Source organism: Pelophylax lessonae, assembly GCF_965119305.1.
Source record: "Pelophylax lessonae genome assembly, chromosome: 5".
NCBI lineage: Eukaryota > Metazoa > Chordata > Amphibia > Anura > Ranidae > Pelophylax > Pelophylax lessonae.
Genome location: NC_138772.1, coordinates 236323339 through 236342794, shown reverse-complemented (window position 1 = coordinate 236342794; position 19456 = coordinate 236323339). Strand labels below are relative to the sequence as shown.

Here is a 19456-nt window from a genome sequence, read left to right as displayed (position 1 = left end):
AGAGCGCCACAGCATTGTCCCCCAATGATTGCAGAGCGCCACAGCATTGTCCCCCAATGATTGCAGAGCGCCACAGCATTGTCCCCCAATGATTGCAGAGTGGCCACAGCATTGTCCCCCAATGATTGCAGAGCGCCACAGCATTGTCCCCCAATGATTGCAGAGTGGCCACAGCATTGTCCCCCAATGATTGCAGAGTGGCCACAGCATTGTCCCCCAATGATTGCAGAGTGGCCACAGCATTGTCCCCCAATGATTGCAGAGTGCCAGCTTTGCTCCCCAATGATTGCAGAGCGCCAGCATTGTCCCCCAATGATTGCAGAGCGCCAGCATTGTCCCCCAATGATTGCAGAGCGCCAGCATTGTCCCCCAATGATTGCAGAGCGCCAGCATTGTACCCCAATCGATGCAGAGACCAGCGTGCGTGCTCCCTTCAAACTTACCTGGCGGCGGGGCGGCTTAGCTTCTTCCTCTTCTGCGGCGGGTCCTTCTCCCTCGCCTCGGCGGCGGGAACCGGCGGGCGGCCTGCTCCCTTCAAACTTACCTGGCGGCGGTGCGGCTCAGCTTCTTCCTCCTCTTCTGCGGCGGGTCCTTTCTCCCTCGTCTCGGCGGCAGGAACCGGCGGGCGGCCTCTCCTTTTCTCTGAGCGGCGGTGACGGTGGGTGACTGACGCACGCACCGGCACCGCCCCAATTGCGACGTCAGCGATATCCTGGATGATGATTGGTCCAGGCTGTAGACTGGACCAATCACAGCCAGGATATCAGAAAGTGGGGGTGTCCAATCGCAAAGAATTGCGCCCAGGATACCCCCCAGAAGGCAGCCAATCGGCGCCTCTTCTGGGACGTAACCCCACCCCCCCCCCCCCCCCCCAGCTACCAGTTCCTTCAGGCGAGGCCGGCGAACCCAATTTTTTTTTTTTGTACAACTTTATTTGTTCGTTTTTTTTTTTTTTTTGTTTTTTTTAGGGGTAGGGGGCGGCGCCTGGCGCCCCCTATGCACGGGCCGCCACTGGTTCTTATGTTCCCCACTTGCCTTGTTATATACACTAAATGTGATCATCCTGTGATCACTAGAGCCCAGGTTGTCCTGGACTCCTACATCCGAGGTCTGGGTCATTAGTGATCAATCGATCCAGGACTGCATTTTCTCTAGTAGGAGAATCCACCAACTGTGACATGTAGTTATCCTGTAAGGTTTCTGTGAATAGATGGTCCTTCTGTGAGTGTGCAGCCCCCTCTTCCCAGTCAGTGTCGGAATAATTGAAGTCCCCCAATATGATGACTGATCCCAGTTTTGCCACTTTACCCAATAGTGATAAAAATTCCAGCTCTACCTCCTCCCTTTGGTTGGGTGGCCTATAGCAAACCCCCACAATTACTTTTCTCTTTTCTTCTTCCCTGTTGAGTTCTACCCACACAGATTCTAACTCCATACTCATCCCTTCCAGAATATCACTCCTCTCTATCACCCTTACATTGTTCTTGACATAGAGACATACCCCTCCCCCTCTTTTTCCTACCCTGTCCTTCCGGTACACCGAATACCCTTGGATATTGGCCAGCCAGTCATGTGAGGGGTCGAACCAAGTCTCCGTTATTCCCACAAGGTCTATGTCATCCTCATGTACTAACATTTCCAACTCCTCCATTTTATTAGCTAGGCTATTCTCTTCCGCTATATGTCTCGTGTTCTATTTTAGCCACCCTGATTTCGTCTTTACATTTCTTATTACACTCTTTGTAATGCCTGAATGCTGCCAATGACACCTCAGTCTTGTATTTTTGAAGGCCTTTTCTTTAGCATTAATATGCATTTTTATGTTGGAGTTTAGCCACCCAGGGTTTAGTTTTGCTCTTTTAAATGTATTTCCCTTTGGAATGCACTGGTCAATCCCTTTGTTTAGTATGCTCTTGAAGCACTCCCATTTTTCCTCCGTGTTCTTTGTTCCCAGGGTTCTATCCCATTTGATATTTTCTAGCAGAGAGCGCAGTTTTGGGAAATTGGCTCTTTTGAAATTCAGTGTCCTTCTATTACCCTTATGTTTCCTATTACTATGATTAATACTGAAACTAATTGACCTATGGTCACTGTTTCCTACGTTGCCCTGTATTTCTATATCCGTGAGCAGGTCTGTATTGTTGGTAATCAGTAGGTCAAGTACCGATCTGTTTCTTGTCGGTGCATTCACCATCTGACCCATGAAATTGTCCTGCAAAACATTTAGGAACTGCTGAGCCTTGGCTGAGTGTGCGGTTCCTTCTGCCCAGTCTATATCTGGATAATTAAAGTCCCCTATTATAATGACATTTCCCATCCTTGCTGCCAATCCTATCTGTAAAAAGGTCCGCCTCCCCCTCCTCCCTCAGGTTGGGGGGCCTATAGCATATGCCCAATATTACCTTCCCCACAGTGCCTTCCCTTTGAAGTTCTACCCATAGGGATTCTGCCTCGTTCATAGCTCCATTAATATCATCCCTCATATTTACCTGTACACTGTTCTTTATACAGACATACCCCTCCCCCTTTTTTACCTTCTCTATCTCTGCGATAAAGGTAATACCCCTGAATGGTCGCCATCCAATCATGAGAGTTGTCGAACCAAGTCTCTGTTATACCCACAAAATCTGTCGTCAAACATCAGCAGCTCCAGCTCTCCCATCTTGTTGGCCAGGCTTCTGGCATTGGTATACAAACCTCGTAATTTTAGCCGTGTACATATATCCTCATTTGATGTTTATAGGCTGCTCTTGTAATTTTTTTTTTTCTCTTACGTCCTCCGACAGTCGCCGCCTCTTCATATTCGTCACATATGGGGTATTAGACTTTGCTCCGAAGGAGTAGCTAGGCAACAGAATATGTTAACATTAAAGCTTTTAACATATCCCACCCTCAAGGGGTGGTCCCCTCAGTCAATACCCTCCTACTTCCTGCAACCATATCTCAGTTTTAATGTCTAGCTTGTCAAAATGGATCAGGCAGACCATTGAACAGGCCTATGCTTTGCAGGGGAAGGTTCCCCCTATACCTGTGAAGGCGCACTCTACTAGATCTCTGAGTACGTCTTGGGCCTGTCGTCATGGGGCTTCTGTAGCCCAGGTGTGTAAGGCGGCGACTTGGTCGACCGTGCACACTTTCACAAAATTCTACAAAGTAGATGTTCAGGCATCGGCGGATGCTTCCTTTGGCCGCAAGGTTCTTAGTGCGGCGATTCCCTAGGGTCCCTTATGGGGACCACTGGCTGTTGGGATAAGTTTTTTATCCCCTGGTTATTTGTCTTTTCCTGGGTTGTTGCTCCTGTTGAGCACCTGTTTTTCCTGTTGCCCAGCTGGGTTCCTTCTTTTGGTAAGGTTCCTTTCTTTGATGCGGAGACTGCGTTGCCTTTCGGCGCGGATGCGTTTCCCACCCCTCATGTTTGCACTGCTTTGGGAGGTCCCCATATGTGACGAATATGAAGAGGCGGCGACTGTCGGAGGACGTAAGAGAAAACGGAATTTTTGTAAAATCTTACCTGTAAAATTCCTTTCTCTGAGTCCTCCGACAGTCGCCGCCCCCGCCCCTCTTTTGGGGTTTGGTTGTATACTCTACTGCTATTCCACTAAAACTGAGATATGGTTGCAGGAAGTAGGAGGGTATTGACTGAGGGGACCACCCCTTGAGGGTGGGATATGTTAAAAGCTTTAATGTTAACATATTCTGTTGCCTAGCTACTCCTTCGGAGCAAAGTCTAATACCCCATATGTGACGAATATGAAGAGGCGGCGACTGTCGGAGGACTCAGAGAAAGGAATTTTACAGGTAAGATTTTACAAAAATTCCGTTTTTCTCTAGCGCTCATTGACAGACGTAGTCCTCGGTGATACACCACCTTCGGGTTATGTTGCCTCCACAGGAGCAGGACTAGACAGGAAATTAAAAAGCTCTGGCCACACCCTAGGGGCAGTCCCAGAGGGTATATCCTCTCTCTCTCTGCCTCAGCAAATCAGTTATTTTCTGTCTAGTTAGGAGTAAGGACCTAGATACCTTGCTGGGATCTTAGGTCCTGGCAAGATTTTTTTCTTAAAGGCTTTTTTAGACAGCTTTTTTTCTCCAGTGTTCCTGTGAGATCTTCAAGCAAGAAAGCTGAACTGGGCGACGGGCTGGATGTTGAGATCCGGTGGTCACCCCAGTTCAGCCTACGAGCGCGTGCAGGCCATAGCTCCGCACTGGGTCGGCCGCGACAAAGTCCCATTAAAGGACTGACCCCGCGAGTTAAACGTCTCGCTGAAACGCCAAAGACCATGAGTCACGGCGTCCATATCGGTCGACAGCCCTCCCGCCCCGGTGGAGAGGGGTACTGTCAGGAGTTGGTGCCCGCCTGGTTCCGGTATGGTGAGTAGTATGTTCCCCCTTTTCCCCTGACGGGTCTTGTGGTGAACGCGGGCCCCTCTCTGTATGGTAAGATAGAGTCCCTCTCTATCCTATAAATGACACAGATCCTCCTACTTTGAGTGTGATTTTATGTGCAAAAAGCCAGGAGGCTTGGTTTGGGAGCTAACAATCTAATTGTATACATGTTAAAAAGATTATAATCTGTGGCATTCTGGGAATCTTACGGTGATAAGAATAAGCTACCTACCAGTCAGAAGCCACGGACATGTAGACTGCCTTCCTAATCAGATCTCCAGCTATTAGCAGGCCTCCCGAATGGCCATGCGGTCCGCCAGGGCCGGTACCGCCAACCACGCCAAATCCCCATGCAGAGAAAGTGTTGTGTGCCCTGCAGCACACCGCTATTCAGTACAGGCCGCCGCCATTTTTTTTGCTGGATCGCACGAGCCGCCATTTTGGCGTAGCCTCGTGTCTCCAGCATGGGGGCGGCCATGTTTGAGGTGATCCAAACACCTCGTGGAGCTAGGGGAGGCGCCGGAAGGCGTGCAGAGGGGCAGAGGGGCGGAGCTGCCTCCTTTCTTCCTGGGCAGCCAGCCAAAAGAGCATCAAGTGGTGAGCCTGGGGGTCTATCTCTCTCTCTCTCTCGATCGATAGGGATCCCTAGCAGGTAACACTAAGGGGTTTTTTGTGGCGCTGGGGGTCTGAAAAAAAAAAAAAAAAAAGTTGTTTTTTATTTTTGAATTATATTATCCAGGAAGTGACTGGAATTATCATGGACCCTGCCACACATATTCCCCCACCTGTTTCCCTCGAGGGGGCCACGGGACCCGCCGGTGCACAGAGTGTAGAGTCATTTACAGCAATTTTGGAGTCTATGGTGGCTCGGGTGGAGGCGGCCTGTCAGGGACGGGGGTCAAGGAAGCGACCCCCGCCTACCCCTATACTATCTGACACCTCTGACTCTGATTCAGAGATGGTCACTGCAGTTGCAGGTTCCTCTGCAAAGGCTGTTATCCCAGGTAAAGCCCCCTCAGACAGTGAGGAGGACGCTTCTTCTCCTGCTATAATTCAGGAAGAAGCATTGGTGGACGCACTAGTTGTGGCAGTGCAGGAAACCTTAAAACTTGAGGCTTTACCGGCAGAGGCAACTGAAACAGATTCCTTTTGGTACTAATAAGCCCATCAAAACGGTGAAGGTTTTTCCTGTACCCAAATGTTTCGGTAATCAGATTAAAGGAGAATGGGAGCATTCTAAACGTACCTTTACTATTTCCAAGCGTATTGCTAGACGCTATCCGTTTGAGGAATCCATCATTAAGAAATGGACGGTACCACCAGTGGTGGATCCACCTATTTCCAGGCTGAATAAAGCCACGGTTATCCCAGTGGAGGACACTTCGTCCTTTAAGGATCCGGTGGATCGAAAGATGGAAGCAGAGTCCCGCACCATCTTCTCTCTGATAGGGTCAGCATTTAGACCAGTAATTGTTATTGGTCTAGTTTCCCAGACACTTACGGAATGGGCGAAAATGGTACGCCAAGACCTTAGGGGAAAAGATATTCCCCAGGAGACATCTGATTTGATGGAACAGATTATACAAGGGCTACAGTTTATCTGTGACGCAGCCTTGGACACTACTCCCTTATTAGGGCATGCATCTATGTCAGCGGTGATCCTCAGACGTGTGCTGTGGTTAAAATGCTGGTCAGCTGACCTAGGTTCCAAAAAGACCTTGACAAATCTCCCTTTTCAGGGGAATCGTCTATTTGGGGCCAACCTAGATGAAATCATCAAGGATGCCACTGGGGGCAAGAGCACTTTTTTGCCACAGGCTGCTAAAGCTAAGGGACCTCGCAACAAGCGAGGACCTTTCTTTACCGCCCATAAAGGGCGCCCGGCTGGTACTAGCGGGAAAGGCAAGACTCCTCCAGGAGGGTTCAAGAAGGGCTGGTCGGACAAGCAGAGGACCAACCCAGCCAAACCCGAAGCAAAGGAGTACACAGCCTGAAGGTGCGCCCCCACCCGGTTTCAGGGTGGGGGGACGTTTTCACCGGTATTCAGGACATTAGATCGAGCTTCAACCACTACTACCGGTGCGATTCTTCCCTTCCAACATTTAAGTACTACAGGAAGCGGTAGTTACCGTTCCCTGAATAGATCTTTACCTTTTCCTAAGATTAGTCCCTATACCTCACAGGAATCGGATCTGGTTGACCAGATAGGCCAAGTAGCCTCTAGTCGGGTGACTTCGGTCCCTGAGGTTCAACCAGAAAAGATCACCCTTCCTGATAACAATCAGGTATCTGATAAATGTGTGGGAACAGAAAACGACCAGACTTTCTCGGATGGTCGGGGCCAGATACCTCTAGGGACGCCTGGTTCAGATTCTATCAGCGCCAGTGGTCCTAGAAATTCTAGGCTGGCCTCCTCAAGCCGGCCTGGCCGACTTGGACATGCTAGTCGCAGACGTTCCGTTGGAACTTCGTCTCAGGGAGTGTCTGTGGTCTCAAGGACCAATTTACCATCATGCTTTACAGTCGCTGGGTTTAATGGCCTGGCCATTGAGACCCAAGTACTGAAGGACAGAGGTTTGTCTACTTCAGTCATTCCTACCCTTATTAAAGCAAGGAAAGCGACTTCCAGCAAGGTCTATTATCACACATGGAAGACTTATATTGCGTGGTGCGAATCTTTAGGATTTCCTCCATGTACCTATTCGGTGACTCGAATATTGGCCTTTTTGCAACAAGGGGTTGAGCAGAAGCTAGCCTTGAGCACCATCAAGGGTCAAGTTTCAGCATTAGCAATCTTCTTTCAGAAACCTTTAGCTACCAAGTCCTTGGTGCGGAATTTCATCCAGGGGGTGCGGCACCTGGCTCCTCCAGTCCGCGCGCCCTTACCGCCCTGGGATCTTAATTTGGTTTTGTCGGTTCTACAGAAACCTCCCTTTGAAAACATCAGGGAGATTCCCTTGCTTACTTTATCCCAGAAGGTGGCCTTCTTGGTGGCTATTACTTCTGCTCGCAGGGTGTCAGAACTGGCTGCATTATCATGCCAGTCCCCATACCTAGTGATTCATAGGGATAAGGTAGTACTTCATCCTAAGCCATCTTTTCTTCCTAAGGTGGTTTCAGATTTTCATCTGAATGAAGATATTGTACTACCTTCCTTGTGTCCTCAGCCCAAGCATCATCGGGAACATGCGTTGCATTCCTTAGATGTGGTTCGGGCAATCAGGGTATACCTGAAAGCTACGGAATCATTCCGTAAGACGGATTCACTTTTTGTGATCACGGATGGCCCCAGAAAGGGTTTGCCTGCATCTGCCGCGACCATTGCCAAATGGATTAGACAAACGGTGGTACAGGCTTATTCTATTAAGGGTCAGAGTCCTCCGTTCCCTGTTAGGGCGCACTCCATTCGAGCGCTCAGTACTTCCTGGGCCTTTCGCCATCAGGCGTCAGTGGTCCAGGTATGTAAGGCGGCCACCTGGTCGTCGGTACATACCTTTACAAAATTCTATAAAATTGATGTGACGGCATCGGCGGATGCCTCATTTGGCCGCAAGGTTTTGCAGGCCGCAATTTGAGGAGACCGGTGGTCTACCTCGAGGGTTTTTTTCTGTTTGAAAAAAAAAAATTTTCTCTTTTTTGTTGAGTCTCATCATTAAGGATGAGCATTGTAAACTTCTAGTTGGCACCGGTTGGGCCTTCTAGATTGGGATTTGATTTCCATTTTCCCACCCCTCATTTGTGATACTGCTCTGGGACGTCCCGAAGGTGGTGTATCACCGAGGACTACGTCTGTCAATGAGCGCTAGAGAAAAATGGATTTTTGTAAAATCTTACCGTAAAATCCTTTTCTCTTAGCTCATTGACAGACGTAGTCCCCGCCCCTCTGTTTTTGAGTTGGGTTGGGTTAAAATCTCTAAAGACTGCTTTTTCACATAACTGATTTGCTGAGGCAGAGAGAGAGAGGATATACCCTCTGGGACTGCCCCTAGGGTGTGGCCAGAGCTTTTTAATTTCCTGTCTAGTCCTGCTCCTGTGGAGGCAACATAACCCGAAGGTGGTGTATCACCGAGGACTACGTCTGTCAATGAGCTAAGAGAAAAGGATTTTACGGTAAGATTTTACAAAAATCCATTTTTTTCCCCATACCCACCCTGGCTTTAGGAGCTCTGAACACCCTACCGCTAATGTCCCCATTTGTGCCCTCTGAATCTTGCTTTCCACTGGCTAATTCTACAGCTGTACCCTCCCCCCATCACCTAGTTTAAAAGCCCCTCTAACTTTTCGGCCATCTTCTCACCCAGTGCGGCTGCACCCTCCCCATTAAGGTGCAATCCGTCCCTACCATAGAGCTGGTGGCCGACTGAGAAGTCGGCCCAGTTCTCCAGGAACCCAAAACCCTCCTTACTACACCAGCTCCACAGCCACTTGTTAACTTCCCTAATCTCCCGCTGCCTCTCTGGTGTGGCTCAAGGTACAGGTAGTATTTCTGAAAATACTACCTTGGAGGTCCTACTCCTCAACTTAGCATTTAAGTTCCTGAAATCATTTTGGACTCTCCATCTTCCTCTGCTTATGTCATTGGTACCCATGTGTACTATGACAGCTGGGTCTTCCCCAGCCCCACCCAATAATCTGTCCACCCGATCCGCGATGTGCCGAGTAACTTTGTTCGTTTATGTGGGTAAATGACCAATCAAGTTTGTTTGGACAGTGATTTCACCTTTTGAGGGGGATAGTTTGCTTGGTCAGCCTGCATTCCTCAAGCCTTACCTCAGCAAGGTAAAACTATACACATGACCTTATATAGCTCCTTGACCGTGTCTTAGGAGGCTTCCCTTAACATTAGTGAGCCATAAGAAAGGAAAACTAGGCTTTCTCCATCACCTACACATAAGAATTGTACTCTTATCTGTAGGGTGAAGTCAAATTCATGATTTTAATATTTGTTTAATGCATTGTTCCAACTTTATTATATTTGCTATAAACATTTTAATAACGCTTAAGTCTTATTTTTTTTTTTTTTTTTTAGTCAAAACCCAAGAACTAATTGTTTTTGTGTTTATTTTTTTTTTCCCTTTTTGTCAGGTATGGTTGGGATTTCCTTGAGCACACATATCTGTACCATTTGACACGAAGAGATATACGGCACAATTTCTCCCCATACTTCTACATGTTATACGTCAAAGCTGAAAGTAAATGGAGCGTCGGCCTGGGTCTAATGGCCTTTCTTCCTCAGATACTATTGCTCTGTGTGGTATCTGGAACCTATTATAAAGACCTGCCATTCTGCTGCTTTCTCAATATCTCAATTTTTGTGAGCTTCAACAAAGTATGTACATCTCAGGTAATTTAACTTGCCTTATTCATGTGGTACACATCAATAGGTATTGGAGTACCTAAATCTGTTCTAAATTCAAATCCAGATTCCCACTTTTCAGTCATAGCCTGATCCCTATTAAAGGTTGGTTCTAGAAGGGGCCATCTGTTTAGCAAATAATTCTTTAAGTTTATTTATTTTTTTCTTCCATGGTAATATCTTTTCATATGGCAATCCTGTATCCTGTATATAATTTTTAGTATTTAAAAAATCTGGTTGGTTTTCAGATTTATCTCTTGTAGCGGCTTAACCAGGCTAGCGGTAAACCTGAGCGTGACTCGGGGTAGGAATTTCCTGCTATTATCGGTATCCCCGAGTCACGCTCGGGGTGGATGTGCAGACAGCGTAGCGGAGTGTCTTACCTTATCCTGGCGATCCAGCGATGAGCTCTCATTGCTGTGACCGCCAGCCGAGATCTCTGCCGCTCGTCTGTCGGTAGGAGGACTTCCTAGTTCCGTTCCCTGCAGCAGCAATGCTGCATGGGAGCGGAACTAGGGAGGGAAATTAAAAAAAAAAAAAAAAAGTTGCACAAAACACAAACACATTTTATATTTTATATATATATATATATATATATATATATATATATATATATATATATATATATATATATATATATATATATATATATATATATATATATATATATATATATAAAAAAATTATATTATTGATTCGATTATAATTCATGCATTTGTGTTTCAAATTTATCACATCTGGGATGTCTACTAGAGTCTTGTTTTTGGTCAGGTTTAAGTCAGTAATTACTAAGAATTGTAGGCCTATAATACATAACGCCAAATTTCCATGAAAAAAATTGTACCGCTTTTGGTACAGAATTCCTGACAGAATCATACCGCCAGGGAGGTTAAAAACAAAACTCTACATTCTAACAAAAGTTTAATGCTAAAATAAGGGAACAATGAAACACAAATGGAAATGCTTTATCAACTCCTAGTTACATAGTTAGTGAGGTTGAAAAAAGACATCAGTCCATCCAGTTCAACCTATGATGTGTGTGTGTGTGTGTGTGTGTGTGTGTGTTTTCTGTTAACCATACAGGTACAGTTAGGTAACTACAGGTGTAACTTCACAAAAGAAGAGACCCCCCCCCCCCAAGCACAGGCTGGTGCCCCTCAAGGGGCTTTTACCTAAATAGGTAGAGACTACGGGGGGGAACGTGGGCAAACATAAGGGAGATATGGAAGGCTGCACCCCACTCAAACTGTAAATTTAAAGCAGAAGGATAGGGGGACGCTTATAAGCATCAGCCAAAGGCCTTATGGCTTTAATTTAGGGAGGGTGATGGATTCCAAGGAGTAGGGGGCAACCCCTTAAATTTAAAGTTCCAATCAGGGCTGAAGGTTCTATTGCCCATCTCAAAGCAGCCCATCCGTATTGTTCAATGGGTTTTAAGAAGGGTCCTCCATCGTAAAGAATGCAGGAGTCTGAAGATAGTAATGATACGTCTGTACATCTCAACCCACAGGTCGTTGAGAGTCCAGGGGAAGAGCCAGATGATGGTTGTTTGTTTTTGGCTGTGGGATTAGCCCTTTCCCACTTGCAGGAAGCCATGGCTGTGGCAGCTGTGGAATAGGAACCTACTGGGAACAACGCCAGTCGGGAAAATTGACAGGCTCCAACTCTAAAGGCCCGTACACACTTAACGAAAATCGGACTAAATATCCTCCCATTTTTCTCTCTTGCTCAGTGTTCATTACTGTTTTTAGTTGACAGTGCAAAAATGTTCATGAAATTTCTCGTCCGATTTTATTTTTTTATTTTTTTGGCACATTTGTTCCTAGACTTCCGGGTTGTCAGCAGCTTCAGATCATGCGCGGTCTTTCCTATCCGATTTTTCACGGACGTACTGCATACATATTAAACGAAAATTGATCGTCTGGGGACGGACGATAAAAATTTTGGTGTTTGTCCCTCCGTTTTTTTTTTCGTTGAAAATATCGGCATCGGCTGCTGAAAGTTGTGTATACACTAGGCGAAAATCATACGATTTTACCTCGGACGGGAATTTTCGGCAGATTTTCTACTAGTGTGTACCCCACTTTAGGCTTGTAAGAAGCGTGGGAGAGCCTCCTTGGTTTGCAGTATGGCCAGCCGGCCATTGTTGGTTACTTACAGGCTGAACAGAAAGCCCCACCTATAGCCTGCGGCCTGAACATGACCAGAAGGGGGTGAAGGGCCTTGCTTTGCAAAAGGGTGCACCTGGAGAGATCTTGATTTAAAAAAGAAAAAGATGGGCCCCATCAAAGTCAAAGAATGGCCGTTTACTCGTTTTTTGCATGATGCAGTCTTTAAGTGTGTATTTGTGGAGCTTACAGATAATATCTCTGGGGCTCCCAGGATCCTCTGATGGGGGCCAAAGCGCTCTGAGCCCTGTCAATTTCAAAAAGTGGTGAAGGAGCTCCAGTATTTCGCAGCATATACCACGTAATGTGGGAATAATGTCTTTAAGAGCTGTGTTTTCTGGTAAGCCGTGAATCCGAATATTTGCCAACCTGCAGCGTTTCCCAAAGACATCTAGCTGACAGAGGAGGGCCTCAATTATTTGGCCCTGTGCTGAACACTGGTCCTTCAACATGGAGATAACAGGCAGAGCGTCATCAAATTTCTGGTCAAGGGACTCAAGTCTGTTCCCCAGTTGAGTAGTATCCATTTGAAGCTGCTAAATGTCCTGTTTGAAAGCCTGCTCCACTCTACTAGTGAAGCGCTCCAAATCCTCTTTAGTGAGGAGAGACCAAAGATGTTTTCCAATGTCTCTATCCCCAAAAAGTTCAGCAAGATCTGAACCCTAAACCTCTGAAGCAATGGAGCTGGGAGAGGCTGGGGGAGCCGAGTCACTCAACGACTGAGAAGATGGAATGGGAGATGCTGAAGGCTGGGATGGCGGAGCCTTGTGGTGTTGGGGCCACTCACTCTGGTGCCATCTTGGATTTCCCCCTCAGAGTCCTTTTGGCTCTCAGGAAAAGGATTCCAGCAATCCCCATTGTAAGTGGCTAGTTCTCTGGCTGCGAGGATCCCCGCCGGCGCTGGGACAGTGAAGGTGGTTCTACAAAAATATTGAGTAAGGGGGGCTAAATACAACTGCATGCCACACTTTTCAGATCTTGATTTGTAAAAAAAATTTGAAAACCAGCTTTTTCTTTCGTTCATTGACAGACCCAGCTTTGGATCTTCATAACTGTTGGGTTATACTGCCCCCTACAGGCGTAGGACACTAGGAAGAAAAAATCTGGCCACGCCTATGGGCAGTCTCAGGGGGTATACTTCCTCTCTACGCTATAGTTCCTTTTTAGATAGAAATTTTTTTTTTGGTTTTTCCCTGTTTCCCTGTGAGATCTACAATCAACTACTAAACTGGGTGATGGGCTGGATAATCTAGATCCAGTGGTCCCTCAGCTCCGCGCTAGTTCAGCTGCGACATAGCCCCACTGGACGGGGGGGTTTGGCCTGCGAGTTAAAGGCCTCGCCAGGTCGCATATGACAGGGTATCGGCCTGAGGCACAGCGTTCTTCCTGGCCAACAGCCCCCCTATTTCGATGGGGAGAGGTTCTGTCTGGAGCAGTGCCCCTCTGGTTCCTGGTATGGTGAGTAGCTGCCCCCCTCCCCCTGGAGGGTTTTAAATTGGACGTGGGCCCATCCTTGGGACGGTCAGACCCCTGGGTTCCTTTCCTTCCCGTCAGGCACCCCCCCCTGTGATCCATCACCCTCCACATATGTTGGGGCGGTTTGGATGGTCTAATCCACCTCCTGGGGTGGGGGCAGGGCGCTATGCTGGAGATGGGGGCTGGGGGGGTGGGGTGTGCCGCTGGCAACCAGACGTTTGACTGTGTGGGGGGGGTTGTACCCTGGTGGGGGCTTCTGCCAGGGCCCCCCATCCTGCCTGGGTCTGTCCTTGAGGCCAAGGTTCCTGGATCCCTGTAAGCCTCCTGATGCTGCAATTTGGTGTAGCATGTGTGTTTCTATACACGGCTGCCATGTTTGTGTAGTCCGGCCGCCATTTTGTGCTGGTTGCTTTTAAATAAAGCGGCGGCCATGACAGTGGAGTCCTGTGGGCGGCCATTTCAGTGGTGGGAGCCCCTCCTCATTTCCTGGTGCTGACTCCTGGATCCTTTCACTTCCTGATCGCCACGCGTGGAGTGCAGATTATCCTGGTGGCTGCAGGTGCCTGTTTCTGCTGAGTGGTGAGTCTGGTGGGGTTTTCTGTAAGCTTGAGAAACGTGAATTCCACCTGTCTCAGGTTGCCTTCTGCTGAAGGGTTCTCTATGGACCCACAGAAGGTTTTGGCCATTCTAAATGCCCTCGCCCCAGTGGTCTCCATTCCAGTCAGCGTATTCTTGAGTTTGCCAACTACTATCGGAAATGTATCAGGTTTGGCCAAAGAGCAAAAGTTCCTATCTCAGATCTGACCAAGAAGGGCAGCGATTTCCACAATTGGGACACCTGCTGCAATCCAAGCTGTCGAGGCCCTAAAGTCTGCTTTTGCTTCCGCTCCCATTCTGTCTCATCCCAATCCTGGTTTGCCTTTTGTCCTAGAAGTGGATGCCTCTGAGACTGGAGTAGCCACCCTCCTGTGTCAGTGACGCCTGATGGATCCTTACTTCCTTGTGGGTTCTATTTCAAGAAGCTGTCTCCAGCTGAATGCAATTACAAGATTGGAGACAGAGAGCTCTTGGCCATTATGGAGGCACTTCCTTGAGGGTTCTGTAGTTCCAGTTCTCATACTCGCTGATCATAAGAATCTGACGTATCTGAGGCCAAGAGGCTCATACCCCATCAGGCCAGATGGGCCTTATTCTTGTCTCATTCTAACTATGTGGTCTCATATTTGCCAGCTCCAAGGATGTGAAAGCTAATGCCTTGTCTCGCCAGTATTCCGAGTTGTCCAGGGAGGACTCTGTGCCGACATCGTTCATACCTTCTGATTATATCTTGGCTACCATCCGCACCAACTTAACCTCTTCTCATATCTTGGCTGCCCAACCTGATGCTCCCACTGAGAGACCTGCTGGCAAATATTTTGTACCTGGAGGGGTTGCGCATCAGACTGTTGCGCACGTACCACAATTTCAGGACTGCCGGTCATCCTGGTAAGAACCAGATGTCCTGGGCTATTTCTCTTCAGTCCTTGTGGCCATGTTGCACTAATGTTGCTGTGTATGTGCCTGCTTGTTCGGGCTGTGCCCAGAACAAATCTCCTCTGCACCTTCCCTTGGGCCGACTACATCCCATTCCCAGTGGGGAGCGTCCTTGGTCTCACCTGGCCATGGATTTCATCTTGGAACTTCCCGCGTCTCGAGGTTACACAGTTATCCTCATGGTTGTCGACTGGTTCTCCAAAATGTGCCACTGTATTCTGTTTAAACCGCTGGATACTGCTCAGGAGCTTACCTCGGTGTTTGCCAGGGAGGTCTTCCATTTACATGAGTTGCCTAAGGAGATTGTCTTAGGTTGTGGGAGCCAGTTTGTCTCTAGGTTTTGGCACGCATTTTGCTCCCAGTTGGATACTCCACTCTCCTTCTCTTTCTCCTACCATCCGCAGTCCAGTGGTGCCGCTGAGCGTTCCAACCAAGCTCTGGAGCAATTTCTCAGCTGCTATATCTCTGACCATCAGGAGAATTGGGTTGATCTGCTAACCTGGGTGGAGTTTGCCAGGAACTCTGCCATTAACTCGTCTTCTGGAATGTCTCCATTTATGGCCAATTATGGGTTCCAACCCGCTGTGTTCTCTGCACAGGACATCCAGGCTGTGTAGGATCATCTTTGTGCCCTTCGTTCCTCTTGGGTGCTGATTCAAGAGTCTTTACGGGTCTCTGCACTGCGTTGGAAGCTCAAGGCAGACCGGAGACTTTTTTCTGCTCCTTCGTACCAGGTCGGGGAGAGGGTGTGGTTGTTAACCCGTAATCTCAACCTCAGGGTGCCTTTTTCAAAACTGGCACCCCGTTTTGGTAAGGTGAACCCGGTGGCCTTTGCCCCCCTGGCATGCGTATCTCCAATGTCTTTTGCATTTTACTTTTGAAGCCACTGGTTTGCAATCGCTATACATCTTCACTTCCTCCCCCCGTCCCATTCCTATTGGCAATCATGAGGAGTACGAGGTTAGCAGCATCTTAGATTCTCATCTGTTCCGAGGTCAGGTTCAATACCTGGTGCACTGGAAGGGTTATGGTCCTGAGGAGCGATCCCGGGTTCCCTCCACTGATGTTCATGCTCCCGCCCTTCGCTGCGCTTTCCATGCTCTCTTTCCTTAGAAACCGTTTTTTGCTCTGCGAAGGAGGGGCTGTTGGAGGGTACTGTCAAAGTCTTACCTTGCCCTCCTGTAGGCAGCCATCTTAGACATGTGCAGACTGCTGCCTCTTATAGACTGATTGCATCATCACTTGCCTGCTGCCTGAGCGTTGCACAGTGAGGATGCTGCACAGCTGACTATATCGATCACCTGATGTGTTGCAGCCCTTGCCCTTGTGTTTAAGTTCCAAGGTTAGTCTCTGCTAGCAGTCTTCTGATCTCTGTGTTCCTCCATGTATGACCTGGCTTGGCTGAAGACTCTCCTGGCTCTCGACCCGGCATTGGCAGACAACCAGATGACCAAATCGTATAACTATTTACCTATTTCAATGTAAAGAAGAAATAAATTATAAATTGACATATCAAACATATTTTGTTCTATAATATGAATTCATAAATAATCTCTTCCATCCCAGAAAATTCAATATCTAAATGATTTATACATAGTTAGGTTGAAAAAAAAAAAAAACACCAGTCCATCGGGCTCAACCAATAAAAAACAAAAAAAACATAAAATAAACCCAACCACACAATCCCATATACACAATACAATACAGTACCTGCAGTTGATCGAGAGGAAGGCGAAAAACCCCAGCAAAGCATTTATACAATATAAGCCTTTATAGATTATCTTTCACAACAAACAATTATAAGTAATCCACTCATCTGTATATACATAAAAACATAACTTTCCATTTTTCAGTTGCCATATTATTTTTATATATATTCTAGCGATCTATGACTAGCAAGCAACTCTTTTCTGTTTTTTTTTTTTTTTTTTTCTTTCAACATTCCGTATAGTTCAACAGTAACTGTTTGGACACATTAAATCAGATCCTTCTCTTCCACAAGCCTGTATGTACTTTAACTAAACCTTTTTTCCCCCATCTAGATATAATTAGCATCTTCTTTACTAGAAGTATAGATCTGTACATCCTTGCTATAACAACCCATCCATCCAACTGTCCCAAGTTGTGTAAGTTCTAGCAAAATTTGTAAAATAAAATAAATGTTATGTTTACAAGTTTGTATTAATATGTGTTTGGCTTCTTTCACACGGCCGCTCCGTTGTGAAAGGTCCGCTGCAGGACTTTTTTTTTTTTTTTTTTTCCACGGAGCGGATGACATTTCTGTCATCCGCTCCGTGTGCCCGCATATCATCCCATGCGTTTGCGGATGATATGCGGACATAATGTATATATATGGCACTGCGGATGTCAGCGGATGACACCGCTGACATCCGATTTTCCTTCCTTTCCGTTTTTTACACGGAAGAAAAAATAGGGTTCTGTTCCATTCGAAAAAACGGAACAGAACTGAAAGGAGGAAAATCGGATGTCAGCGGATGGTATTCCGCTGACATCCGCAGTGCCATTCACTTACATTATGTCTGCAAATCATCCGCAAAAAAATAGGATGATTTGCGGACACACGGAGCGGCCGTGTGAAAGGACCCTTTCTGTAAAATTACTAAGAAACCTAGATGTAACAACTATAATGTAAACTAAACTAGTATCATTATTATTAGCTGTTGCTGTGGTATCAATTTCCAAGGATCTACTAAAGAAACAAAGGCTGTGTAGGAGAAAGTATCAGATTTCAATGTCCACATGGTGTCACTTGTTTTTCCTTCTATTGCGTCACTACTATTAAGATTAGTACAGCAGATTTTACACATTTTTCACTAACTGTATAATCCATTCTATTTTAAAATAGCGACACAATGTGTAAACTATTTTTTCAAGCTCTAAACATTCATATTGTTCTATATCAGACAATTCATAAAAAAATTCATTTATGAGAATCGCATCCCAAAATGAGAAGTCCATCCAAATAATGATAGTCCTGGAGAACACAATTAGAAGGGATTAATGATTGAGGCAAAAACAAAATGTAGTGACAAATAGCTTGTCTCATGGTCATAGAATTCAAAAATCCAGAAAATAATAAAATTATTTTCTTTAAACTAGAAACGAAAGCCATATCTAGGAGAGAAAATGAAAACAAGTATCAAATTCTTGTAAAAAAAAAAAAATGTTATTTAAAGTTCTTTAGTAATTCAAAATGGACCATTCTAGGCTCATAGTCCTTTCTGCTTTAACCCATTTTTTGAACAAAAAAACTAGAGTCCCAATTAACTTAAGAATAACAAAGAAACTTTCCCAGTTGGCATCCCAGGTACCTTAAGATCTATAATTCTTAACCATAACTTGAGCTCCTGAAATACCTTTCTTGACATACTCAGAAGTAGAAGTCTTATTCAAGACATCATTTCTTTTTAAATCTAGCAAGGGTCTGTCTAGCCCTATTTGTGCAGCAACCTTCTGAGGTTTCTGTGCCTGTTGTTGCAATGTTTGCAACCACACTTCTTTCTATACAACAGGTTGTAAATATCTAAGTATGCTAATCTGAAAAGGTAGAAGAATAGACCTTTTTTGTCCTGTTATCAACTCAAAAAGTTCTCACCCAATTGTTACCTTTTTTTTTCTTTAATCATCTTAACCTATTTAAATCTAATGGTAGGATTCATACGTTCTACAATACCTGAGGACTAAAGATAAGAAACATGAAAACTTTGCTGAATGCCTAAAATTGCACACATGTTCTTTATTTACTGTCCTACAAAACTGAGAACAATTATCTGATGCCATGGTTCAAAACCAGCCCCAATGCAATATGACATAAGTCCACAACAACTTAGCTGTTAAAGCTGTATTTAGCAGGTGGAAAATATTATTTAGGTACTCTTTGTAGTTTGTTTACCTTTTCCTTTTGGATTGTTCTGTAAACCACTAAAACAAAGGGCTCTAAAAATTAGTATTTAAAAAATTTGAGGTCATACAAAAAAATTTGGATGTGCAAAAATGCAAAAAGAGAATATATAAATTTTAAGAGTTCTAGCCATTATTGTTGAAATATAAGAAACCAATTGACCTTCAATGTTTTTACAATACATTTTATCTCCACGATCAGTCTGCACTGATTCTGAGGCCAGATTTAGAGTCCCCCTGTTTATCCTGTGACCAAATTCAATCTTGTAAAAGAGTAGCCTTATCAGATTCTTGCGGGCTGACTACTACATTTACAATTTTTTTTTTTTTTTTAATTTTGCAAAAGGACTACTGATTTGGTTTGGGCTTTCCTATATGTTCTATCTGAAAAAAACTTGGTCATGTTGAAGTGGATTATTTTTGAGAATCAACCATGCCTCCCATGGACCAAATAAAAACAAAGTGTGACTGAATGAACCACATTTACACTGTCACTCTGACTACAAAACACACAAGGCAGCCTCAAGTTCAGCTCTTTGTGCAGACATATATCCAAGAAGCTTATATTGTAACAAAAGTTGCTGATTGGGAGTACAAACCGAAAATCCTGTCACAT

General features: G+C 45.8%; 1 protein-coding gene across 1 annotated transcript in view; it reads left to right on the top strand.

Moving 5' to 3' along the window:
- Positions 1 to 19456, top strand: part of PIGM (phosphatidylinositol glycan anchor biosynthesis class M) — a 108960-nt gene that overhangs the window by 51889 nt on the left and 37615 nt on the right. The window contains exon 3 of the mRNA XM_082259933.1: positions 9472 to 9730. Within this exon, the coding sequence (XP_082116059.1) occupies positions 9472 to 9730 (259 nt within the window). The remainder of the gene's footprint in view (positions 1 to 9471; positions 9731 to 19456) is intronic.